The sequence below is a fragment of the Tachysurus fulvidraco genome, chromosome 9, assembly GCF_022655615.1.
Source record: "Tachysurus fulvidraco isolate hzauxx_2018 chromosome 9, HZAU_PFXX_2.0, whole genome shotgun sequence".
NCBI lineage: Eukaryota > Metazoa > Chordata > Actinopteri > Siluriformes > Bagridae > Tachysurus > Tachysurus fulvidraco.
In genome coordinates, this window is record NC_062526.1 from 6,082,770 (window position 1) to 6,110,050 (window position 27,281).

Consider the following 27,281-nt stretch of genomic DNA (forward strand, 5'->3'; position numbering starts at 1 on the left):
CTTCAGTTGTTTAGAGGAATTTGTTACCCAAACCAGATTCCTGTAAAGACTCAGTTCTTCTGAAATGGGCATTATGGTGAAATATGATATATGTTTTCTTTCTGGGATATATTCAAGGTCAAAATAATAATGAGATGCAAATATGTGCATAATGACAAGATGAGGCTCAGTGAAACAAACAGCTCAGCGTATAGACAAACTCAACATTAACATTTCTTTTTGTACATTGTTGATGGCGGTTGACCGCTTAACCTCGAAAAGGTTATTAAAATATTTTAGTTTGTAAAGTTAAGATTTGCCACACCAAATGCTGACTATCATTTGGGGGGACTTTGAAGGAGTGGCACCTTGTCCCCTGGGATAGACTCCCGACCTTGTCCCCTGGGATAGACTCCCGACCTTGTCCCCTGGGATAGACTCCTGACTTTGTCCCCAGGAATAGACTCCCAACCTTGTCCCCTGGGATAGACTCCTGACTTTGTCCCCTGGGATAGACTCCCAACTTTGGGTTAGGGTTAGACAGACAGACAGACAGACAGACAGACAGATAGACAGATAGATAGATAGATAGATAGATAGATAGATAGATAGATAGATAGATAGATAGATAAGAAGGTTGGGCTTTTAGATAGATTCAAGCACGTCTATCCCAAATCTATCCCAGGTAATGCGTTTTACACAGAGATGAGCACTAGATGGAGTAGTGTGCGCTCAGCTCTCAGCTCACTTTCTCCTGTTTCAGGTGATGGTGTTTGATCCCTTCCGGTCTCCGTACAGGAATTTCAGCCGCATGACGTCACCAGCTCGCCGAGCCGCCTGAAAGCCAGTCGTGTCCAACGGAGCGCTGATTTCCACACGGGATTTATCGCCTTTCACTCAGTCTCCATTCTCCGACATGTGCGGTGAGAACACTGCTTGTGTCAGGAACAGCACGTGAACTTTGAAGACATCCACCGTGTAAATGGACGAACAAGAAGGTAAACGCGACCCTAATCTCGGAGGCGCTCGAGCGTGTTTACAAACCGCAGTGTGAACCGGGAACGTTGATGTCGTTAAGCGGACATCTAGCTTTTAGTCATCGTTGTTGTGACAGATGTAAATAAACCTATTCGGGATGTTTGAAATTGCTGGTTAGGCAACATTTTTGTAGCGCAACGTTGATGTGATTCGAACCGACTCACTGTTTATGGTCCATAGTTATTACGTCACAAATCTCGCGTGCGGATTTAAATCTGTACTGTATTTAAGTCTGTACTGTATTTAAATCTGTGCTGTATCTAAATATACAATGTAGTTAAATATGCAATGTATTAAAATCTGTACTATATTTAAATCTGTATTGTATACAGGTTTTAAACTCGCCATTTAAATTCTTGCTTCAAACCGTTTTAAACTCTAAACAAGCCTTTATTTGCCTTTTAAAAGTGCCTGGAGAGGTACAAGGTCAAGGATAAAATGTCATGTTGGATTTTCCATCAGAATACTAATGAGTCTGTATAATATAAATTTTCTATTTAATGTATGGAAAAATTAATTCAGTCTAAAAAGATGAAAATTCTGATGATCATTTTTATTTGATCAAATCAGCCACCAGTGATTTAGATCATATTCTGATAACACTTGCGATTCAGAGAAGGTATGATTTTGTTACTTATCACGTTACCCAGCAATAGTGATGTAAAGATGGGTCATTTTGGTACTCGTCTGAGACTGAATGTATATACATATGTTCATGGTATAAAGACAATAAAGCTGGGACTCTGTTGGACTCCTATACAGGCAAGGAAATGGTCTTTCAAAACATAGGACCAGGCAGGAAAGGCAAGTGAATGGAAATAGATGCTTTAGTGGAGATGTGCATTCTTTTTTCTTTTTTTTTTGTTCCTTTCACAGTTGCCTAAAAATAACCACAGACACTAAACCGGAACCAGATTTTACCAGACTACAAACGACTCCTTCAGCCATTATCGGCACATGATTAACTAACACAGACAGAATTGCATCCGGCTGAATTTCCAGCACACGTGTTATAAATATGTGATGCTAGGGTTGGAGTCGTTTGTGATCGCGTATGCATGTTATATTGGTGACTAAATTTGGGAGAAAAGTAATGACACAACTACATATGCATGCATATTGTATAATTCACTGCATCAAATATCTGTTATTGATATGAACAGATTTGAATGAGGCAGAATGTGGGAAAAGTAGTGGCTCAGTGGTTAAGGCTTTGGGTGACGGATCGAATGTTTATGAGTTCAAAATCCAGCTGTAGGATAAACGTCTCAACGATGTGAGTAAACGTAATGGATAGGTTCAAATCAAACACGTTTGTTTACCAGTGTCCTCCTTTACCCCAGATCCGTGTGACCGCGTGTGTGCTGGATGCAGAGGCAGGATTCAGGATGCTTTTCATGTCAAGCTGCACAAAGACTTCTGGCACAATGCATGTTTTCGGTAAGTCTTTATCCTAGCAGGACTAGGAGACACAAAAAAACACCTCATGATATGGATATGTTGGGCCATTTTCTTTCTATACATGTGTCTGTATTTTGAGGAAGGCTGTGTCAGGGATTGTTCCCTAAATGCCATGCACATATGCATTAACCCTGACCACATGTATAAAACCCATAGATTAGCTGGAATGTGAGGTATTCCCCTGAACACAAATACCAAAGGAGCTTGTTTACTTTTGGCGCACTCGAGCGTGACGCAAATATTGATCTGGAAGTGGAAAAAATGATCGTAATACCAAGCGATACGGCAGAGCCTGCCAAGTTGGCAGTTGTACATTTCTTCCAAGTTTAAGGCAGGGAGAAATGTGGCTTTATTTCCATTTCATGCTAATTTTGTTGCCAGTAAGGAAGGAGAGGCTCAGCTGTTTTGCTACATTTTTGCATTCAGGTTCTGGGGGAGCGTCAGTCTGAGTAAGATTGGGAGTAACCAAGGCTGGAAGTCGAGTGTTACAATAAAATACATTTGTACATCCCTAGTTGTCTGTTTGTCTGTCTGTTTGTCTGTCCGTCCGTCCGTCCGTCTGTGTGTCTGCCTGCCTGTGTGCGTGTGCGAGCGTGCGTGTGTCTGCGCATGTGTGTGTGTCTGTGTGTGTCTGTGCCCGTCCGTGTGTGTCTGTGTCTATCGTGTGTGTGCACATGTATGTGTGTGTGTGTTTGTGTGTGTTCTAGTTCCCAGGATCTTTGTTAGCAATACCAATTGAATTTATTAATCAGATATCAGGCTCATTATAATCTCATAAGAACTTGGTTATGTGCTGGAGCTTTTATTCCTGAACTTTCCACAGACTAAACACAGTCGTATTAAAATTGTCACATGAATCAAGATAATGTTATTTATTAGCTTGCTTGAGTTTGAGTTTGAAAGATTTGGATTGAACCCATTCAATTCAGTAGAGAAAGAAACTCTTAGAACTCTTAAGAGCTCGATGATGACTATAACAGCATAAAAACCTGTGTGTGTGTGTGTGTGTGTGTGTGTGTGTGTGTGTGTGTGTGTGTGTGTGTGTGTGTGTACATGTGAGTTGGAATTAGTAAATGGTACTACACAGTGCTGATTCACTCGACCTCTCTGCTTTTCGTCTCACGCTCTGTTTGCCTCTCCTTTCTGTTTTTCTGTTGTCGGGTTTAATCATTTATAGGATTAAGTGATTTTTTAGCACATTGTTCTGAGTTATTAGGGTCAAAGTTTTCTCTCAACTAAAATAAACTAGAATTACGGCAAGAGTACAGTGAAGTAGCCACATGAGCGATGTTGCATCATCACAATCTACCCCGTTTCTTTAAAAAGTAGATGAAAGTACACGAGTGTGTTTTGTGCATATGGTCATGACTAATCAGTGGAATCACTTACAGATGATCTGTTTGGTTTAAACACAAAAAAAAGAGCCAAAGGCATATTTTGTACAACGATATAATTGTAGTCGCAGAGATGATGGAGTGCATGGGGCTTGGTTTCCCCCCCCCCCCCTAATAAAGGTTACATTTCTTTATACAGTTGTTTAGATTAGTCATAAATCTGATGTCAGTGACTTTGGTTTCTGATCACAAGGGATTTTTATGCAGAGCAGATGTAAAGTTCACACAGAACATGGTGTGGGAAACAGAAAGCATCCACATGAGCAGAAACATCGTGTCAAAGAGAGAGAGACAGACACAGAGAGAGAGCAAGAGAGAGAGACACAGAGAGACAGACACAGAGAGAGAGCGAGAGAGCGAGACGCAGAGAAAGAGAGAGAGAGCGAGAGAGAGAGAGACACAGAGAAAGAGAGAGAGAGACAGACAGAGAGACAGAGAGAGAGTGAGACAAAGACACAAAGAGAGAGAGAGAGAGAGAGAGAGAGAGAGAGAGACACACACACAGAGACACAGAGAGAGACACAGAGAGAGACACAGTGAGAGAGACACAGAGAGAGACACAGTGAGAGAGACACAGAGAGAGACACAGAGAGAGAGACAGAGAGAGAGACAGAGAGAGAGACACGGCTGGAGTTGCCAGGAAACCCTGCGTGTTCCGAGATGCTCTTCTTCTCAAAACGCTTGTAAATCTCCCATGTTGTGTAAGAAGCCAGTTTAACAAACACAGGGTGGAAAACAACCAGAATGTACACAGTATAAATTCTAACTAGTTCAGTTTACTTAAAATAAATAAATAATTTGGTATGTATCATTAACACGTAACATCAATAACGTTACAAAGTGGTGTTCATGGTGCCTACGATTTTAACCGCTTGGCCGAGTTCCTGGGTGAAGACATCGCCGTGGTGCCAAGATCGGCTCAGTAACAAGGACAAACTGAAAGAACTGAAAATGGCTGTCAATCAAAAGGTTACATAAGTTCATTTCAGCTTGCAATTGTGCTTAATTAGAGTCTAAACGAGATCAAAATGCGAGAACGCACTTTACTGGAAAGGCTTTAGTATTAATTAAAGTTCTTTGTTCGTCCCGGTGGTACACAGTCAGGTAAAGGAAAAGAGAATGAATTGTTGTTGAGAGACTGGAACAGGCAGCATGTTTTACAAGGGTTTCTATCAGCTTCTGGATGCCTACATGTTCTAATAAAGATGATACGGTGATATTTTTTACTTTTCCGACCGTCGATGCCGTTGCGAAAAACCCTGAATCCATTTCGTTATATTTTAGCCATTGAGCTTTTCAATTTGAATTGAAGTTTATAAATTTTATTTTAGCTGAAGTGTAAAGTGACTCTACTGAAACAAATTCCAAATTTGGTGAAAAACATCCAAATGTTTCGGATTTTGTAGCGAAATGCTTTCTGGATTTGTGAACTGTATCGTTTGCCAGTTTCCTGATAAACTTCCTGTAGCTCTTGCGCCAGGACAGGTAAAGACCGCTGCCGTAGGGAAAGCTGTGCAGACCACTGGGACATTCCTAGACGGCGATTCAGTGTTCATCCAGACACACTGCGTCTGCTAGTCACCCCCCCCACCCCCCCACCCCGGACTGAACACACGAGCTCGACCTGTGCCCCAGCGACTGCCCCTTTGTGATGAGAGGAAAACAGCGAAAACTTCGGGCCTCAGGGGCTGCGTTTTTAAGTGCAGTTATGGGAGGGACAGGAATGCTCCCTGCATGACTGCTAATTGTGTTTGGTTTCCCTTTTCATTAAGGTTTGCTTTTCAATTCATCATGTCGTGGCGAGGATTTTGACCTCCCTCTCTGACTGCAGCAGTCTGTGGTTTATCCGTATAAAAGGTGCAATATTTAGCTTTGTGTACCAAGGCATTGTGTGGTCTTGTGCTTTTACAGCGGGTCTGTGAGGGTGGCAGGATAAATTGTGCACGAACGGACACGGATAGATTCGACACCGTCCACTCAGCAGACCATTCAGTTCACAATGGTTCACATGCTGTTAGCAGGAAAACGTTGTTATAGGAAATTCTAGATTTTATAACATGATAATTGCACATAATTTGATCAATTGGTGATAATATTTATTTCTTTTTCGAAGCTCTGGTTTGGATTACCTTCACTGAGAAGGGCACTTGCACTTCTCCTGTAAATTGGTCCAATAGCAGGCAGCTGTTTCTCTTTTCTCATCCACATAATGATCCTGGATTTAGTTGAATCAGTTCTGCACCAAAAAAAAAATCTGCCGCATTTAAGGAAATCTGAAGCGAAAGATATTTGATATTTCTAATCTTTCATGTGTAGGATATCACTGGCTCAATTCTGGCTGAAATCAGTCAAAAAAAAAAAAGAAAGAAAGAAAGAAAAAGATAAAAAACTATTTGTGTGGCCATTTTTTTTCTTTCACACTGAAAACATGACTTCAAGTAAATAAAAAAAACTAGCCGAGACAGGATAATATCAGCATGTCCCTAACAACAGCATGTAACATAGTGTTTTATTACTTTTACACCACAGTGTCCTGTCTAGTTAATAAGTAGCATTATCTTGTACTTTTTGAACATTTCTTATAACCTGTAACGTCTGGGACTGTCTGTGAAACCAGTCTGTTGTTTGTAGCATCTATAAATATAAATGTCAGAGGTTTCCTCATGTTTTATTGAAATGAATAAGACATACAAATGCAGCTTGTCATAATACTGAGAAATCTGAGGAAGTTCAGTTTGGACTGAGCAGATACCAGATCTGCCAGAACACAAACTGGTAGACAGCTTAATGACCAGTATGAATGTGATAGAGAATGAATCAGTGCCTTCTGACAAATCAGAACTGAGATTTCAGCAGATCTGTAGTGTAAAATGCTATGACAGAGAGAGACACAGACAGACAGAGAGAGACACAGACAGACAGAGAGAGACAGACGGAGAGAGACAAATATCCAGCTCATTCATACAGTGCTTTTCGAGGTCACCTAGTCCTAGTCATCCTTCTTCACAGAACTGTTGAGTGATTTAAAGGTAAAGTTGCCTAATAAATGAGATGTAGGCTTCCGATTTACTTGATTAAGTGTTCAGCAAACATATTTCCCTGTTTCTTTCTCTACTGTGAAAAGAAAGAGGACTGTTTGTTCTGCATTGTTTGTTTTGTAGTGTGGCAACACATGCACACCATTGTGTCTGTCGCCTGAGCGTTGTTGCTATAATGCTCTAATCTGTTTCTCTATATATATATATATATATATTTTATCTATATATATATATATGTTTTATATAGATATATAGTATATTTTATCTATATATATATATATATTTATATGTGTTTATATAATATATATATATATATATATATATATGTTTATCTATATATATATATATGTTTATATCTCTATATATATCTATATATCTATTATATATGTTTCTATATCTCTAATCTATATCTATCGTTTCTATATATATGTCTTCTATCTATCTTGATATATGTTTATAGCTATATATATAGTTTATATATATATATATATCTATATTGATTATCTCATTTGTATATATATCTGATTTCTATATCTAGTTTATATATCTATATATCTCTATATCGCTATATATTTTATCTGTTTATATCTATATATATCTATGTGTTTTATATCTCTTCTGTTTCTCTCTCTCTCTCTCTCTCTCTCTGTTTCTCTCTCTCTCTGTTTCTCTCTCTCTCTCTCTCTGATTCTCTCTTTGTCTCTCTCTCTATCTCTCTATCTCTCTCTTTGTCTCTTTGTGTGTGTGTCTCTCTCTCTCTCTCTCTCTGATTCTCTCTCTCTCTCTCTCTCTCTCTCTCTGTTTCTCTCTCTCTCTCTCTCTCTCTCTCTCTCTCTCTCTCTCTCTCTCTCTCTCTCTCTCTCTCTCAGTGTGAACAGCCAGTGTTCTAACCGGTGACAATCTGCTGCTTGTGCAGAACAAAGATAAAGGTTGACATTTTGAATAAGCAGCAAATCTTTACAGCGAGGTGTTTTGTGTGAGTTGCATGTTCCATGTGGGAGTCATCGAACCCCCTGTGTCGACACGCCGGCAATAAATCAGGACCTTTCGTTCACATCTGGTTTATGGTGAAAGTTTATCGTGAGTGAGTGTGTGTATATGTGTGTACACCTGGAGGAGCTTTGTGACAGACGCAAATATTGATTCGCAGACGTCACCGAGCATAAGATTGTGTGTGAACAAACGATTAACAAATCCTTAGACACACATGCATCCCCAGATGTTACCATGACATCACGGTACACACGGGTTGGCAAAAACACAATTGGGTTAATCCTGTTCACTTGCAGTTCAGTCATATATAATTATATTATTGAATGAAGAACATGAATGATTATCATAATCATTTAAGAACAATTAAAGGCTTAGTCTGCATATTTTAGTACAGATTTTCTACTTTGTATGTTTGCATTTCTGTGTCCAAATATTCATTTTTCAAAAAAAGCTCAGCGTTTGTACGTCATTAAAGTAATAGATCACTTCTCGTATAAAACCATCATCGAGGCTGACTGGGATTACCTGCAGAAACGGAAATAAACGAGACGGCCAGAATCTCTTTGAGGAATGGTGAAAGTTTCTTTCAGGATGCTTGGAACAAATGACCTTCATAAGAATTCCTTATAAAACTATGCAACACGGTGCCTAAGCCCACATTTTCCATAAAGCTCTTATCACTCCCTCAGATCCTCCCAGCCGTGCTTGACTGGTCCCATCAATTCTCAGGGTATAAGGAAGGTACACATCGAAATTCTTCTCTGTCAGAAGGAACGTCCCGTAGATGTCCAAAAGTCTATAAATAGTCAACGATTTAAAAAAAATAATAATAATAATAATTCTTTGCACAGTTCTTTGCTGGATTTCCTTCCAACAGAGTTTGAGACTGATGGTATTCTTATTATTAGTTATTAGTATTCGTTGAGTCGCTCTAGATCAAAGTCAAATGGTTCAAATCTCAAAAATCACCCAATCAACAAAGCCGATCAAAAACAAAGCCAATACAAAAATGAATAAAGAGTTTACAGCAGGACGTTTTGTGTTTTGAGTGGCTTGGTGATGCTTATAAGTGATGCTCTGTGAACCTGGAGACGTAACCGTGACCAGGATACAGCTGATGATGGAGGATTAACCAGTTAAGGCTCTGTGTTGTTGATCAGTGACTTCGAGTTGAAGCCCCAGCACTGCCAAGCTGCCACTGTTGGGCCCTTGAGCAAGGCCCTTAACCCTCTCTGATCCAGTGGTGCTGTATCATGGTTGACCCTGTGCTCAAACCCCAACCCTTAATGAGAATGTAAAGAAATATGTAAAGAAAAGAATTTCACTGTGTTATGTACAGTATATGTGACAAAATAAAGGCTTCTACTTCTTCTTCTTCTGCTTCTTCTGATAAGGATGAATGAATAACAAGTACTTTCAAATACACGCTCGTCACATTTGCAGCATCCCTGCCACGTCCTTTCCGAAATTATCTCCAAAAAGAATCTGTAACCTAACACAGCATGACATACCCCTGGGGTTGAGCCAGGGTGCTGTTTTTACTATTACCACCTTGGAAAAAAAAGACACAAACTCATACACTCATTCACACCTGGGGGTAATTTCGACTAGCCAGTCTACTTAGCACCATGTTTTTGAAAGGCGCTGCAGCAAACCCACTGCAGCATCGTTCTGCCTTTTCTAACAAAATTAAATCAATAAAGAAAGCCTGCTTCTGCACAGGGTTTATCTGATCACACAGTCAGGCACATCATGCCGAGCGTCTCATGTCTACATTCCTCGATATGGAGGCACAAATCAGCCAGAACCCAAGGGCTCGGTGGACAATCCAACAGCTGCTCAGGCTGCGTCTTACTAATGTGATCTTTATCAAAGCAGACTCTTATTTTCCATCCTGCTTCTCTGCCACTGAACGAAACACGATCTTTAACAGCACCTTTTATTTCTAGTCATTTCTCTCACTTTCTCTGGTCTCTTTCGGACTTCATTTTCTTACTTTCTGTTTTTTGTTTTTTTTTTCTTCTTCTTTGACCTCCTTTTACAGTTTCCCGTTCAATATCCATTTCATCTTCGAACACAATGTTCCAGACACCTCAGATTTCCTCTTCTAGATGAATCAAAGCTCGACGAAGAACCGAGGACCGACTTACTCATAGAAAGCAAACTCACTTAGAAAGCAAAAAGAGCCTTTAAAATGCCCGGAATTAAATATTATATATGTCAGGAACAAAAAGAAACGCCATGCACTTTGTGACTCGTTTCCTGTTTGCAGGCCAACTCTCACAGCACAGAACGGGGCGTAATCAAGAAGATGGATTGCACTTAAGCTGTGAAGTTTCTGGCTGAATAGGCTTCTAGCTTTTTTCCTTTTTTTTTCTTTCTTTCTTTCCCTTTTTTTAAATAAAGTTCTTTACCAGATTCCCCGGTTATTGTAGGTTCTGACTGACGCGTCTATTTTTCTAACAGTGATTGTGAACATTTTTGCAGTTATTGTATTGCAGCAGCAGTTCCAGCTAAGTGAAAAGTGTTGTTTGGCTCCAGGTGGTTCCAGTTCTCTTGGAATGCGAAGAATTTCGGTTGTAGAAAGTTTTGCACACGGCGTATTGTTCGCCGCTCCGTTCGGCTTAATTGGTGCAAGACAGAGCCGTATACTGTAATTGTATGCAGATTACGGATGGAACTTTTCTCGTTCGTCCGAGAAGACAAATGACACGTCAGCAACTCGCAGCAGCTAGTCTGTATTTTTGACAGAGTAAATGAAAACCGTGGTACGACTGGATAATTAAGTCCGAGCGTCCGCGTTTTCCCGGTCGGCCGATTAAATGCAGATGCTTGAGTACATGCAGAACATATTTTCACTGACAAATTGGCAGGAACTCTTCATGTGGTCAAAATAGGAATATTGTCTTTCTAGTAAACTTTCCCTTAATGTTCTCTTCCCTGAAGGCATCCCTTCTAAGGGTTTCCCCTGCTGACACATACAAAACTTACTCTCACACACCATGACATGACCAAATTGACAGAGCAAGCCGTGTCATGTTTAAAAAGCTTCCTAGACAAATGTTCTGCCGTAATAACACATCTAAGCTGCTCCATTGTGGACTTGAACAAGTTAAGTGTCCTTTAATTAAGTCAGTTTTCCCAATGGGAGCAATGTCATAGCTAAAGAGAACATTACAGGGTTCCAGCATCACCTCAAAACTTTAGGACTGCCAAAGGGAGAAAGTGTGTGATATATATCGCTTTATGACTTGTTTTGGCTTAAGGCCCAAATTCCTTGTTTTTTTCCCCCCTCAGACTTTAGTCAGTGTGGCCCCTGTGTTTCAGTGGGTGGGCTTGTGTGTGTGTGTGTGTGTGTGTGTGTGTGTGTGTGTGTGTGTGTGTGTGTGTGTGTGTGAAGGAAAGGTAGGAGAGAGAGAGAGAGAGAGAGATGCATGTCTTTGGCTGAAGAACAGAAGAACAAAGCTTGTAATGCCCGCTGTAGATCAGGGAATTGGAGTGTAAATTGGGGAACAAAGCACAGAACATAGTTTGGGGATCGATCCAGAGGACTTGCACTATATCGGCAAAAGTATGTAGACACTTGACCGTCACATCTACACATGCATTTGGAACATCCATATCCAGATTTGTTCTTCTGGGAAGGCTTTTTGCTATATATTGCTGTTTCTATGGGAATTGGCTGTTCAGCTAACTGAGCATTAGTGAGGTCAGACACTACAATCAGACTGGGCACAGTGGGTTTTCCAGTTCATCATAAAGGTGTTCATTTGGTTTTAGATCAGAACTCTCGAGCTCTTCCACTCCAAACCTGGCAAACTAATGTTTAATGGAACGACATTCATGGGGCATTGTCATGATGGAACCAGTTTGTGCCTCTTACGTCTAGTGAAGGAAAGCCTCTTGGGTGTGGGTATAAAGGTCAGGTGTTCAGAAACTTGTAAATTTGTCAAGCAACTTGATCAGGGAGTGTTACAGGGGGAATAGATCGGGGGGTGTTACAGGGGGCATCGATTGGGGAGTGTTACAGGGGGCATCGATTGGGGAGTGTTACAGGGGGCATCGATTGATGAGTGTTACAGGGGGCATAGATTGGGGAGTGTTACAGGGGGCATCGATTGGGGAGTGTTACAGGGGGCGACGATCGGGGAGTGTTACAGGGGGCGACGATCGGGGAGTGTTACAGGGGGCGACGATCGGGGAGTGTTACAGGGGGCGACGATCGGGGAGTGTTACAGGGGGCGACGATCGGGGAGTGTTACAGGGGGCGACGATCGGGGAGTGTTACAGGGGGCGACGATCGGGGAGTGTTACAGGAGGTGTCGATCGGGGAGTGTTACAGGGGGCGACGATCGGGGAGTGTTACAGGGGGCGACGATCGGGGAGTGTTACAGGGGGCATCGATCGGGGAGTGTTACAGGGGGCGTCGATCGGGGAGTGTTACAGGAGGTGTCGATCGGGGAGTGTTACAGGGGGCGACGATCGGGGAGTGTTACAGGGGGCGACGATCGGGGAGTGTTACAGGGGGCATCGATCGGGGAGTGTTACAGGGGGCATCGATCGGGGAGTGTTACGGGGGTGACGATCGGGGAGTGTTACGGGGGCGACGATCGGGGAGTGTTACGGGGGCGACGATCGGGGAGTGTTACGGGGGTGACGATCGGGGAGTGTTACAGGGGGCGACGATCGGGGAGTGTTACAGGGGGCATCGATCGGGGAGTGTTACAGGGGGCATCGATCGGGGAGTGTTACAGGAGGTGTCGATCGGGGAGTGTTACAGGGGGCGACGATCGGGGAGTTGTTACAGGGGCGGACGATCGGGGAGTGTTACAGGGGGCATCGATCGGGGAGTGTTACAGGGGGCATCGATCGGGGAGTGTTACAGGGGGTGACGATCGGGGAGTGTTACAGGGGGCGACGATCGGGGAGTGTTACAGGGGGCATCGATCGGGGAGTGTTACGGGGGTGACGATCGGGGAGTGTTACGGGGGCGACGATCGGGGAGTGTTACGGGGGCGACGATCGGGGAGTGTTACGGGGGCGACGATCGGGGAGTGTTACGGGGGCGACGATCGGGGAGTGTTACGGGGGCGACGATCGGGGAGTGTTACAGGAGGTGTTGATCGGGGAATGTCACAGATGGCGTCGATTGGGGAGTGTAACGGGGGTGTCGATCGGGGAGTGTAACGGGGGTGTCGATCGGGGAATGATGCAGGTGATATAGAGCAGGTCACAAGACATGAGATGTAGATCTTATAATGATGCAGGGGAACTGTGTAGCTAATGTTAATAATGTATTTTAAATACTTATTTCCATTCCAATAGAAATGTATGTTTGTTGTTATAAAATTGCAAAATGGCATAACATTTTCTGTGAAATGAATAACTAATCCCTGCTATTATTACCTCATAACTGCATAACTCTTGTGTGTCCTCAGGTGCTCGGAGTGCTGTGATCTCCTGACCAACTGGTACTATGAGCGGGACGGAAAACTCTACTGCGGAAAACACTACTGGGAGAAATTCGGCGAGCTGTGTCACGGCTGCTCACTGCTAATGACCGGACCAGCTATGGTAAGAAATGAACCTTGTGTCCTGAGGCTGTTACTTTGTGTTCCTTTACAAATTAAAACGCTTAAATAGATTTTGGGAGAAACTTACAGCAAAGTAAAAGCTTTCTCGAGGTAAAAAAATCAAATATTGGTTCTTTTCAGAAGGAACAAAACCATACAAATCCCTAATTGCATACCCCTAATTAACATGTCGTGCAACTTAAGCAGTTGTAATAAGCCTTTGCTCTTGTTGTTTAAGCCTTTATACAGGTAACAAATAAGTGGAGAGTTCAGCTTCATTAAGTTCGTAGTTTTAATTAGCTGGTTTTAGATCACTGTTCCTGTAACAATAGACAGGAAGTGGCTGTGCTTAAATGTCTGTCGTTCTCCTCTCACTAATCCTTAGCAATGTTTGGAGACGGTTTTCTCTGACTCAAAGGTTTAGCTCACTTCTGCTCTTCCTCCAGCGCAAGGTTACCTCGCTGTCCATCCGAGCATAACAGAACTGTGACGAATGAGACCAACTACATTCAAACCACACGGAAAACTGGACTGCAGCTTGGTTGTTAGCTTACGTAGCAACGAACAAATTCGGTTGCAAAATTATCGGGTTCAGATGAGCCCTCAGATGAGGGTCACAAAAATTTGTGCATAATTAGCTTCACTGCACAATGAAATGTGTAAAACCTGAACCGTAATTGAGGTAAATCTATTATAGCAGAAGATCAGTTTATGTAGTTTGAATATAGAAAAGGTTTATCGTATAAGGTTTTTCACATTTCTCTTATATTTCCCAATTTTTCCAAGGGTGCCATTAATTCTAGATTTAACACCGCAGGATTATATTTCTCTAACGATCAGACCCTCATTGTAATCGGTCAGTGTTGCCGTATTTCAATGCTTCGTTGTTTCCAGAGCTTCTTGTTTTTATTGTACCTCTAAAACATAGCTCCTGTGTGTCTGATTGCTGTTGTTATGGGGTTCCAAATGTCTGCTCTTGTTGTGTTCGTGCCTTCGCATAACAATCCGCGCTACTGGAAATACACGAACGCGTGCACGACTCGTAAGAGAATTCAAAAATCGTAATGGCGCAGCACCTGCTAGAAGAAATAAAGTACACGTCTCATGGGATCGAAAAAAGTACAGAAGTTGGTTGCTAATGGCTTCATCTGCAAATTGGTCTCACCCTGCATTGGGTATTTATAGTCATTACGCAGTTATAGTGTAGTCATTGCCTCTGAGCTCTATAAGAGCCCAGGCAGGGGGCAAACCCTCAGCCAACCTAAATCATTTAGCGAGTTGATTTAGCTCTGTGCCGTGTCCTTGTTTAGATTTCCTCTCGTCTCTCAGTCTCCAACCTTCTGTCTCTGTGATGCTTACTGTGAAGGCTTAAATGAAAACAGACCAGAAAAAGAGCTTCCATGCTTGTGTGTGCCGTGTGTTTGTACATGCTTGTGTTTATATAGGTTTGTGTATGTGTGTGTGCTTGTGTGTGTGCTTGTGTGTTTGCTTGTGTATGTTTGTGTGTGTGTGGGTCTGTGTGTGGGTCTGTGTGTTTGTAAATGCTTGTGTTTATATAGGTTTGTGTATGTGTGTGTGCGTGTGTGTTTGCTTGTGTATGTTTGTGTATTTGTGTGTGTGTGTGTGAACATGTGTGTTTGTATATGCTTGTGTTTATATAGGTTTGTGTATGTGTGTGTGCTTTTGCATTTCTTGTGTATGTTTGTGTATTTGTGTGTGTGTGTGTGTGTGTGTGTGTGTGTGTGTGTGTGTGTGAGCATATGTGTGTTTGTACATGCTTGTATTTTGTATATGCTTGTGTATGTGTGTGCTTTTGCATTTGCTTGTGTATGTTTGTGTATTTGTGTGTGGGTCTGTGTGTGTGTGTCTGTGTGTGAACATGTGTGTTTGTATATGCTTGTGTTTATATATGTTTGTGTATGTATGTGTGCTTGTGCATTTTCTTGTATATATACTTGTATGTTTGTGTATTTGTGTGTGTGTGTGTGTGTGTGTGTGTGTGTGTGTGTGTGTGTGTGTGTGTGTGTGTGTGTGTGTGTGAGACCGTAAGTGTGTTTGTATATGCATGTGGGTGCGCTCTTGTTTGCGTGTGGTGTGTGTGCGTGTGTTTTAACCGAGATAGGAGAGATTTATATTTTAAAGCAGTTAATTTTCCTCTACCTGTGATTTATGCCCTTGGCACCTTTTTGCTGCTAGGAGATCAAAACTCCAAACCTGCCCACTGTTTGTTTACCAGGCTTAGACTATGAGCTCATTCCCCACGATCTGGATGAACGTGATCTGAAGACTGGAATGGTCTCGGCGTGTCTTTGAATTTGTCATCATGCCTTTGGAATGTGTATGGGCTTTCAATGGACTGCTTTGTAATCATAACACAAATGTTAGCCCTAACACAAACCCTGAGGAAGTGCGACGTTGAAGAACGGCACCGCAACACACGCAAGGCAGCAGTGACAAAGCAGCCAGTTTTCATTCAGTAATTTCATGGTTTTGAAAGCATATGAACAGGGAGGGTGCTTAGAGGGGGGGCTTTACCAGTGAGCAAAACACATAATAGGTCTCTTCTATTCAGACTTGAATAGAGGGTTGCCAAATATTTTTTTTTGTGCCTCGCCAGTTCTGAGCTCTGAAGTGCAACAAGCCGGGTGTGAAAACATAAACAGACCAGAACTGATACTCAGCAGTAAAAGTGCTGTGTGTGTGTGTGTGTGTGTGTGTGTGTGTGTGTGTGTGTGTGTGTGTGTGTGTGTGTGTGTGTGTGTGTGTGTGTGTTCCTTGTGGAAAAACAGTCGTCATGGCATGTTGTAATGAAGAGTCACATGAAATGGAGAACCATGCGTGCAAACCCACACGTTAGAAAACTGATATGCAATTCATATTAAACTAATACACATTTATTTGTCCTACAAAAGATTATTAAACCAGTAAGAGGTGAGCGTAACATCTTAAACATTCCCATGCGCTCAACAGCAGGGTGTAATAATAACACATCATGAACACACAATGTTTCATGACACACCTTTTACTCCTTAAATAACCTCGCATTGTAATTTCTATACGTTTGTAACCGCAGAAATTTTGGCAGACGTCTACAAACCAAGTCAGTTGTGTTACTGAAGCTATTGATGCTATTTACTTTAATCTTTTTATATATGTAATCTTTTTATATTTGTATACGTATATATATATATGATAAAAAACAGGAGACTCCTTCCAAACATTCCATCACAGGAAGCGTCACCATATTCTTCATCTCCTTTTCTTGCATGGTTAATGCGCACGTCCACCACACGGGTCCATTTGTAAGCTGTTACTATAGAAACCACCGATTATTTGAGCTGGAACTCTGTGATGAAGTAAAGACCTTCATGACGGATCAGAATCGAGAAATCACCGGTGCTGTGATTATAAAACTACATTTCTCAAGTTTGTCTTTAAATGTAGCCACACATCATATCTGCGACAAATTCCTTACAAAACCCCAAAACTTTCACTCATCAGTGATCCTTTCTTTGTCTTTCCCCTAAATCTGCTTTAATCTCAGGGTCTAAAGGGAGGGAGGAGCTGCTGCAGCCCAGTGCTGGGAAATACACACACACACACACACACACACACACACACACACACACTATTATGAATCATATAGGAATGAAAGCATCTGAGACGTCCTACATAGTCAGTCACAATGTAAGCTGCACCTAAGTCACTGAGCCTTAGTCAGTATTGCGTATGTTCACCACTCCAAATTCATTGTGTTTAGCTGAATGTCAGAAATGTTGAAGCACAACCAGAATCTAGGATCTATCTAGATTCTAGGTTTAGGTTTAAGACACGGAGAGCTGAAATTAGTCCTTGTCCAGAGGGTCTGACAGACGGACGACTCCGTAACCGTCTATCTGGTCGTTGTGGCTTTGAATGAATGAAACTGCAGAGTGTGTGTTTTGGCTGGAAATCACCGCCTCCTTTTATGGCTGTCCAGACAGCAAAGATACAGAAAGTTTCTAACAAAAGAAGTTCTTAGGATTCATCAGATACAGCAGTTTTTGTGGAGTTTGTGTTGTTTGGAGAGACACAGCTTGCTGCTTATCCTGGTGTGTGTGTGTGTGTGTGTGTGTGTGTGTGTGTGTGTGTGTGTGTGTGTGTGTGTGTGTGTGCACGTTTGTCAACAGCAAAACATACCACTAGCTGCCGCTCTGACACGTATCAAACCCCGTATGAACTTTAGTTTACAGTTAATAGCAGAAGAAAGGCAGGAGAGCAGTGTGCGTGTGTCTCGCTTCCTGTGTATAGAAGCAGGTATTCGTTTTCCTGTCGTCTGTCCAGGGTGTGCGTGTCTGACATGAGTGCGTGAGATTATTCCTGGCACAAACATGAATAAACAGATGAGTCTCTTTTGTCTGCACATCCCTTTCCTCTCCGTAATATGCTCAGAGACTGTAGGTAGAACGCAGATGCTGTGAACATGACCCGAAAAAGAGCTTAAGTGATGATCGTTCTGCCTGTTTGTCATTAGAGCTGTTGAACACACACACAAACTACAAACTAGATTCATCTCACAGTCTTTTAGGTGTTCCTGAGCGATGCAAACAAGAATTCAAATCGATTTAGCACAGACGAGACCTATTTATCGGTGACGCATGACAGGTTTATCAGTTTGCTGTAATACGTGAGCAATAAAACACTTTAAAGGAGAATTAACGATGGAGTGTTGTGATGATGAGGCATCAGTGGAGTGTTTTATTGTTACAACAAGTTAGTTCCATGTGTCACTTACATCATAACAGCTGTAATCAGTCGTGCTTTCATCAGACACTATATAAGACCAAATAAACATACACACATCATTTGACACTGGAGACTCCTTCCATGAATGTTAAATAACAGCACAGTTTACTATTAAGCCAGAGATCATGTGGAACTGTTTATCAACAATAAATACATGTTGGATACTTCATTTATAGCTGTAAGGCTTGGTATGATGGCTTGTTATAGCAGGTAGAACATGTTAGGAACATGCATTCAGGAATCCTGCAGCCAGCATGCATTTGTATTATAGAATCTTGACAGGAATGTATATTAATGTGTGTGTTCAAGTGGTTCAGGTGTGTGTGTGTGTCTTGTGAAAGAGTTAAAGTGTGTAAAGTTCCAGACTATAAGGGGTGGTGAGTCTGTCTGTGTGTGTGTCTCTGTGTCTGTGTGTGTCTGTGTGTGTGTCTCTGTGTCTGTGTGTGTGTCTCTGTGTCTGTCTGTGTGTCTCTGTGTCTGTCTGTGTGTCTCTGTGTCTGTGTGTCTCTGTGTCTGTGTGTTTCGGTGTGTGTGTGTGTGTGTTTGTGTGTGACTGTGTGTGTGTGTGTGTGTGTGTGTGTGTGTGTGTGAAGGTGTGTAAAGTTCTAGACTGCAGGGAGGTGCTGATTGCATCACTGTCAGAAGGCAGGTTCAGACACAAGCAAGTCAGAGAGGTAAAAAAAAAAAAAAAAGGCAGGGAACACAATCAGTGTGATGTGTGGGAAAACAACCCCAAACCACCGAATGTGATAGTGCAGGGCGGCGTGTAGCAAACGCTTGGATGCGGTACAAGGGTGTCACTGGGATCCAGAGCTGTGTTATTTCTGCTGCTCTTTCACTGTGGAATGCTGTCGATCACAACAGCACAACAACTCTGGCTTTGTTTCTCAGGTGGCTGGAGAGTACAAGTATCATCCTGAGTGCTTTGTGTGTCTGAGGTGTAAGGTGGTGCTCGAGGAACAGGATACATACGCTCTGGTGGAGCGCATCAAACTGTACTGGTGAGGAACTGCTGATCTGTACAAACGTTTTCTCTTTTTCTGTCTGTCTGTCTGTCTGTCACGTATCGATGCGCTCCTTTTAAAGAGGGTTTACCTGGATTTCCCCAGAGAGACGAGCGGGAAAACCCCAGAGCACCCGGAGTAGCGTATCGACTCTCGGCTCAAACTTACCACCCTGAAATGGATTCCTTTTCTATAAGAGCATGCAAATGTTTTATTCGATTTTTCATTCAAACAAAAATGATTATTTTATCCACAAAAGAATGCCTTCTCTTTTTTCTGTTAGCGTGTAAGTCTGTATTCCCACGAGACAAATTACTACCTGTTATCAATGAGTCCTCTTTTTGTCACCCTTTCTCTTTCTCTTTCTGTTACTAAGATAAAAATAATGCAGCTTGTTCCCAGGAAGCCTTAATGTGTGGGAAATCGTAATGTTTCACCTCTGAACAAGTGCAACGATTTAACGAATAATAATTAAAGAACGTTTACCGACCAATAAGACTCAAGATTTCATAGGCGCTGTTGTGTAAGGCCAAAATAAATATAATAGTAATATTCTTGGGGGCACGGTGGCTTAGTGGTTAGCACGTTTGCCTCACACCTCCAGGGTCGGGGGTCGATTCCAGCCTCCGCCTTGTGTGTGTGGAGTTTGCATGTTCTACCAGAGCCTCAGGGGTTTCCTCCGGGTACTCAGGTTTCCTCCCCAGGTCCAAAGACATGCATGGTAGGTTGATTGGCATCTCTGGAAAATTGCCCGTAGTGTGTGAATGAGAGTGTGTGTGTGCCCTGCGAAGGGTTGGCACTCTGTCCAGGGTGTATCCTGCCTTGATGCCCAATGACTCCTCGTGACCCGAGAATAGTTCAGATAAGCAGTAGGAAATGAGTGAATGAATAATATTCTCAGTTTGTTAGGAAATAGGGCTGTGAAATAACATGACTAAATCCACCGTAAATCCAGTCAGCTATTGTTATTGTGAGTAACAGTCAGTGTCTATATGTATGTGTTTGTGTAGTGGCAAATGCTATAAGCAAGAGGTTTTGGCCCCGATGCTGGAAAGGCGCTGCACGGCTGACTCGTCTCCCGACACGCTGCCTCACACAGTCACTCTCGTGTCCATGCCGGCGGCTGCTAACGGGAAACGAGGCTTCAGCGTTAGTGTGCTCCGGGACTGCAGCAGCACTACGGCCAGTGTGCACGTCAAAGAGTGAGTATAAAAGCTCGATAAACGCTCACACTTGCATGCCTCTGAGCGTTTTGTTCACTTCTTTGCTGAAGGCATCAGTTTGATTTTCACATTCCATAAAAGCTGTCTGTTTTTAATGAAATAATCCCAAACAGATCAGTTTTCATAACTAAAGTTGTTGAACATTGAGTTTATTTCAGTCAATCACCGAAGGAATTAGCCCCAGCACTGTTTTGGCTCTTGCCCTTGACACACACTAGTAAACACTGAGTAATACGTTGCATAAGTGTAATTGTTGGTTTGTGGTCAGGCTCAGGGCACTTTTGAGCTTCTACCATCCTGTTTTTCTACAATCCTGTTTGTTTTTTTTCCCCCATACTGTTACTTTTGATGACAAATTGCCTCGGTATAATCTGTCAGGCATCTTTCAGTATTTTTACAACTGCTTGTGGGTTTGTCATGGTGCTGTTATGGTAGTTAACGAGGAACCTGCCAAGCCAGTCCCCGGTGGCTTTAGGTAATCCGTCCAAATGCTAGCACACATTCATGTGTGTGTTGTTGCGCTCAAAGAAATTCCTCCACCCTCAGGGTACGTGGGATGCTGATCAGCCCGGAGGTTCGGAATGCCATCCATGTCGGTGACCGTATTCTGGAGATCAACGGCCTTCCAGTAGGAACTCTGATGGAGGATGAGGTGAGTGTACGTGTTGTTATGCACAAGTGCTGCTTTGTCCTAGAATACTGTGATCGTAGGTCAATTAAGATGGAATGGTGTTCGTCTGCATTGTGGCTTCTTGCTGTGACATGGTACCTTTACAAGTCTCAAGGAGAAACTCAACTCCTGGGGACATTTTGTGTCCTAGCATTTCCCCGAGACCTAGTTTCTCATTGACACAACACAACTCACTGTGGTCTAGAAAGACTCTGCAGTTTCTAATATTACTTACTTTATTTTAAAATCCTATTACAGTCCAGACCGTGTATAATCCAGTGATTTTAGTCAGTAAGATCAGAAATTTATACTCATACAGACTCCTATTACTGTTTAATCTCAGTTCAATTTCAGTAGCATCAAAGCTAAGGGCTGGATTTGAACTTGTGATCGGTCCTTTTAGGTGGAGGACCTCATCCATCGAACCAGTCAGACCCTGCAGCTGTTGATCGAGTATGACCCGGTCAGACAGAGACTGGACCGACTTCGTCTGGGCACGTCCAGCATCCGCCTGGGCGTTCCTGCCTCGTCACGCCTGCGTCTGTCCTCCCCGACCGACGGAGTGATCGAGAGGACAGCTAACGATGACGGGACACTGAAAAGGAGATCTCTCAGGTTGGTCATCCAGAGCAAACTTGTATTTAACAAAAAAATTACTGCGCATCACAGATATTAATACTGTGATGAATATAAGTTTCATTTTCAACAAAAGTACAAGTACAAAAATTATATCAGTGAATTTAGTATATTAAAGATGCCCTGCCACACGTATTTCAGTACTTTTGTGGTAATGTCTGACGTTTACCATGGACTCTGTACATTTTTTGTGGAAAAAATGCCTTGGTTACCTTGTTTCAAGCCATTCTAGTGTGGTATAGAAAGCCTGCAGCTCGATTTGCACCAGTTCTCATTAATATTCAATGAGCTAAGCGTCTTGGCTCCGATTGGCTAACCGCTAGGATAGGAGAGCATGCCTATTCATTCACCCAGCGCAATAAGTAGCCTAGGATAGAGGGACTTTGTTTACAATCACCTGGAATTGTGGCAGAATGGCTTCTTCAGGTATATTGACGTTCAGCCATCCTTGCTGTATAGGAAACTCGCTGAGCTACACGAAGTCTGTGGGCGCGGTCTCAAGTGAGAGAGCTCATGAATAGTAATGAGCTCGATCATTTCTACGTCACTCTGAGCAGCTTTTCTAACTGACCTGATTTCTCCGCTTATTTCTTTTAAGTGGCTAGAACTAACAGGGGAGGTAGCAGTTCATTTTCACATTCCCGACACAACACAAACTCATATGGACCTAACACATATCAAAAAATACAAGTAAAAATGGTTTTGTGTGGAAGGGCACCTTTAATATTACGGATACATTTTTGGCCCATTACTTCAAATATATATGAGAATTGTTCTATAAATACAAACTGCTTGGTCAAAACTACTAAAGTGTCACTGCTGTGCTGGTTTAACGGTATGGTTTGTTTTGTTTTCCCTCCAGGCGCAGTAACAGTATCTGTAAGTCTCCGGGGCCCGGTTCTCCTAAGGAGCACCCGATACTAGCCCGGGACATCAGTCGCTCTGAATCACTCCGATCCTCCTCCAGCTGCTCACATCGCATTTTCCGACCGTGCGACCTCATCCACGGAGAGGTTCTCGGCAAGGGCTTCTTTGGTCAGGCCATCAAGGTCAGTCTACTGTTCTCTTTCTGAAAATGTTTTCAGTCATGATCAACTCTCCTGTGCTGTCAGAGTGCCAGTGTCGGTGTCGATGCCTAAATCAGAAACCTACAAAAATGAACCAGATTTCTGCAAGCAAAGAAAAAAAATGTGTTCCTCTTAGAACCAAGAACTGTTGAAGTGAGGGGCTTGGCATCATTCTGTCACCATGACAACAAGAGGTTGTTTATTACTAAAAAAAAAGTAATCTGGCACTCAAACTGCTGAAAACAGGACAGCTTGGTGAAAAAGTTTGCTAGTTTTAGCACCTGCATCATCACCAGGTAGTTGATGACTCGTTTGTCGAACAGGTCACCCATAAGGCCACAGGAGAAGTCATGGTCATGAAAGAACTAATCCGGTGTGATGAAGAGACGCAGAAAACCTTCCTAAAAGAGGTGAGGTTTTACTTCCACATCATTTAATACTGCAGCGGTTGGTGTCGGACAAGGACTGTCTTTGTGGCTTTTACCCTCTTGTTTTTATAGCTTTGGCTTTCCTTCAAGCTTATAAAGCATAACGTTGTAGTGATTATTAGAATTCATAAAAACATCTTTTTTTCTAGGTCAAAGTGATGCGGAGTTTAGATCATCCTAACGTTCTCAAGTTCATCGGCGTGTTGTATAAAGACAAGCGACTCAATCTAATCACAGAGTTCATCGAGGGCGGAACCCTGAAGGACTTCATTAGAGATGTGGTATGTTCCCATGGATAAATCTCTCTCTCTCTCTCTCTCTCTCTCTCTCTCTCTCTCTCTCTCTCTCTTTCTCTCTCTCTCTCTATCTTTGCTCCTTCATTTTCCACAATCGGCTTTTCCAGCGAATGCAGAAAGCCAGGATTTGAACCAGACAGCGTCTGAGACTGGTTCTCATGTCCTGAGGTAAACTGTACAGATGGAGTGATACAGAGGTGCAGTGCACTTTACTGAAAGCGGGTGGGAGGGGAAGGGGGGGGGGTGTATGCATGCATCGGGAGAGTAAGGAAGGAATGCAGGAAGAGAGAGAGAAAACGAAAGTGTTTCCAGGTGAGAAAGTTCAAAGAACAGGTTGTTTTGCTGGCCCCATCCTGTGAGCCCTGTCTGCTGGACTTGTCTCAGTACCAGCACATGGCCAGCAGATGAAACCTGGAGATCTTCCATAGCACTTCGGCTTAGACAAGTTGTCTCAGAGTATTGAAAGAAGAATGCAATAGAACTGAATTTAACAAACATTACAGATGGTCTTGTACCTGCTTTAAAGACATTCATGCCATTAGCCTTAACTCTCCAGTGAGCAAGTTGAGGATACATACATTCTTTTGTGTAATTGTGTTATTTATCTGCACAATATGATAAATCCATCTATCCCACAATGACTATGAATACAATGAATGTGATGAGAACTATATTTGAAACACATTTCACATTATCTTCACTATCTGTTCTCAAAGTCAGATATGAAAACAAATGGCCAACAGTTTCTAAATCACCCCAAATTGAAGCTTTTTCTTATGTTATTGTGTCACTTTACTAGTTTCTTCTATAAAAGGGGAAAGCACAGTCCTTTTCGGTTATATAGCAATCCCTTTTCCCTCAACACAACAGATCCCTGATCTCTGAACCCTATCTAATTCCTTATCACCTGATACCTGGCTCGCTGTTTTTATACAGAACAATAATAAACTGTAGGGTGGTGTGACGCAGCCCAATGGATTTCCCCTGTAGTTGATTATTTCACAATATCAGCATGTCCCAAATTGATTTATTCTTATACCTTGCCCACAGCCACAAGGACCGATTATGTCATAAACTCATAAACAATTTATATTTGCGTGTTGCTTCATGTGATTGGGATATAAAGCAACGAGCACTTCTTTATAATCACCGAAGTTCTCAATAATAAGTTCTGAATTTAAACACTTCTGATTGGACACCGCGGTCACGCGGTCAACGGACGGACATTTCTGTGGTTAGCTACAATAACCGGTACTACAAAAATACTGGAATTTTGAAGACGCAGCAACACTGAGATATTAAATAGGGGGGTCAGAAGTTACGCTTTTTTCTTTCACAAGTAGCATAACAACGGCTCACCTTTTTAAAGTGATGTGACATACGGTCACTTGGCAGTACGGTGACCCATACTCAGAATTCGTTCTCTGCGTTTAACCCATCCAAAGTGCACACACACAGCAGTGAACACACACACCGTGAACACACACCCGGAGCAGTGGGCAGCCATTTATGCTGCGGCGCCCAGGGAGCAGTTGGAGGTTCGGTGCCTTGCACAAGGGCACCTCAGTCGTGGTATTGCCGCTCCGAGACTCGAACCCACAACCTTAGGGTTAGGAGTCAAACTCTCTAACCATTAGGCCACGACTTCAGCGCCCTACCCTGTTCACGCTCATTACTTTGTTGACAACACACACAGAACAAGAAGACCAGACCACTTTCGCTGTTGATGGGGGGGTTTCGCTAACACTGGAAGTCCCAACTGTCATTCAAATAAATAACGTTTCTTTTGTTTTACATTTTTATTCGTAGCTTTAGCATGTTGTTAGAACTATTATAATGCTATAAGAATATTAACATCATGACACGGATTAGCAGTATACCTTTGACATTCCAGGTATCCCCCCCCCCCCCTTCGAGGGCATTTGTTACCAAGATCCACTCGCTCACTGTGTTAATGTAATTTAGCCCTAGTTTATAATTAAATATAATTGACTTGTTATACTTTGTTGGTTGTATGTTTCCCTGGATCTCTACTATCAGCTTTGCATAGCAATATTCCATGTGACTGTAATGATCAGGGTCTGTGAAGTGTTTTATGATAACATGATAATACTGATGTTATTGTTTCTCTGTCTCTCGTTGTTCAGGACCCATTCCCATGGAGGCAGAGGGTTAGCTTTGCCAAGGGCATTGCTTCAGGAATGGTGAGTGCCAAACTAGTTCACGTGCATGCAAAGCTGGCAGCTCCTTCGCAGTGACAGACGTGTGCATGAGGCCAAACTGTACAGGACTGTATAAAGCAACATGACTGTGAAACTGGAATTGGCCCAGCCCACACTGGCATTTATGTTTATTATATCTAAGCCTGTTAACACCACAAACATGAACGTGAAGTTTTATTAGACCCACAGCAGAAACATTCATTTCATAAAGCATGGCAGTCCACAGGAACGTTGTGAGATGCCAGACTTCTCTTGTACATTCTGTTTTACCAGTCCAAAGGGTGTGATGATCATTATGCAGTACAGACCAAAAGTTTGGACACACCTTCTCATTCAAAGAGTTTGCTTTATTTTCATGACTATGAAAATTGTAGATTCACAGTGAAGGCATCAAAACTACGAATTAACACATGTGGAATTATATATGTACATAAAGAAAAAGTGTGAAACAACTGAAAATATGTCATATTCTAGGTTCTTCAAAGTAGCCACCTTTTGCTTTGGTTACTGCTTTGCACACTCTTGGCATTCTCTTGATGAGCTTCAAGACGTAGTCACCTGAAATGGTCTTCCAACGGTCTTGAAGGAGTTCCCAGAGATGCTTAGCACTTGTTGGCCCTTTTGGCCCAAACTTTTGGAAGGTGTGTCCAAACGTTTGGTCTGTACTGTAAGTTATCATAGTAAATAGATGTATGTGGTTTATTAACTATTACTCAATTCCGTCATGAGTTTATGTGAACTGTATCGTAAATATAGCCGGCACACGATCAGCTGTTCTCGTCCCTCATGTCATACTTAAAACGAACCTGTGGGATTGAAGCACGTTGTGAAGCACGTTTTAGATTAGTGCTACAAAGCAGAAGGTACTTTTGCTCAGTAGAAGCTGGTTTATTACTCGGAACGTCTTTTAATAGAGTACACTTCAGTTTTAGCTTCAGTTTACCATATCTTCTGTCTTTTGAGAGAAACATTTCACCTTTTGTCAATGTTATAGGATCCAAAGCCTATGCTGAACCACCTGAACACACACACGACCCACCTGAACACACACACGACCCACCTGAACACACACACACACACACCTGAACACACACACACACCTGAACCACCTGAACACACACATTAATATACATTCCTGTCAGGATTCTATAATACAAATGCATGCTGGATGCAGGATTCCTGAATGCATGTTCCTAACATGTTCTACCTGCTATAACAAGCCATCATACCAAGCCTTACAGCTATAAATGAAGTATCCAACATGTATTTATTGTTTCTCTCTCTCTCTCTCTCCCCTTTCAGTCATATCTGCACTCGATGAGCATCATACACAGAGATCTAAACTCACACAACTGCCTGGTAAAACTGGTATGTGACATTTTACACACACACTCACACACACACACACACACCCACACACACACACACTGAACACTTTATTTGGAATACACATACTCATTTTCACATCAGCCTT

At 42.4% G+C, this 27,281-nt stretch overlaps 1 protein-coding gene across 1 annotated transcript in view; it reads left to right on the forward strand.

The window, feature by feature from the left end:
• Positions 1 to 756: 756 nt before the first annotated feature.
• Positions 757 to 27,281, forward strand: part of limk2 (LIM domain kinase 2) — a 34,683-nt gene continuing 8,158 nt past the window's right edge. Inside the window, exons 1-12 of the mRNA XM_027162985.2 lie at positions 757 to 977; positions 2,361 to 2,457; positions 13,342 to 13,477; positions 19,153 to 19,262; positions 20,276 to 20,467; positions 21,035 to 21,140; positions 21,562 to 21,773; positions 22,657 to 22,843; positions 23,185 to 23,271; positions 23,439 to 23,570; positions 25,733 to 25,789; positions 27,110 to 27,175. Of these exons, the coding sequence (XP_027018786.1) occupies positions 962 to 977; positions 2,361 to 2,457; positions 13,342 to 13,477; positions 19,153 to 19,262; positions 20,276 to 20,467; positions 21,035 to 21,140; positions 21,562 to 21,773; positions 22,657 to 22,843; positions 23,185 to 23,271; positions 23,439 to 23,570; positions 25,733 to 25,789; positions 27,110 to 27,175 (1,398 nt within the window). The 5' untranslated portion in view covers positions 757 to 961. The remainder of the gene's footprint in view (positions 978 to 2,360; positions 2,458 to 13,341; positions 13,478 to 19,152; positions 19,263 to 20,275; positions 20,468 to 21,034; positions 21,141 to 21,561; positions 21,774 to 22,656; positions 22,844 to 23,184; positions 23,272 to 23,438; positions 23,571 to 25,732; positions 25,790 to 27,109; positions 27,176 to 27,281) is intronic.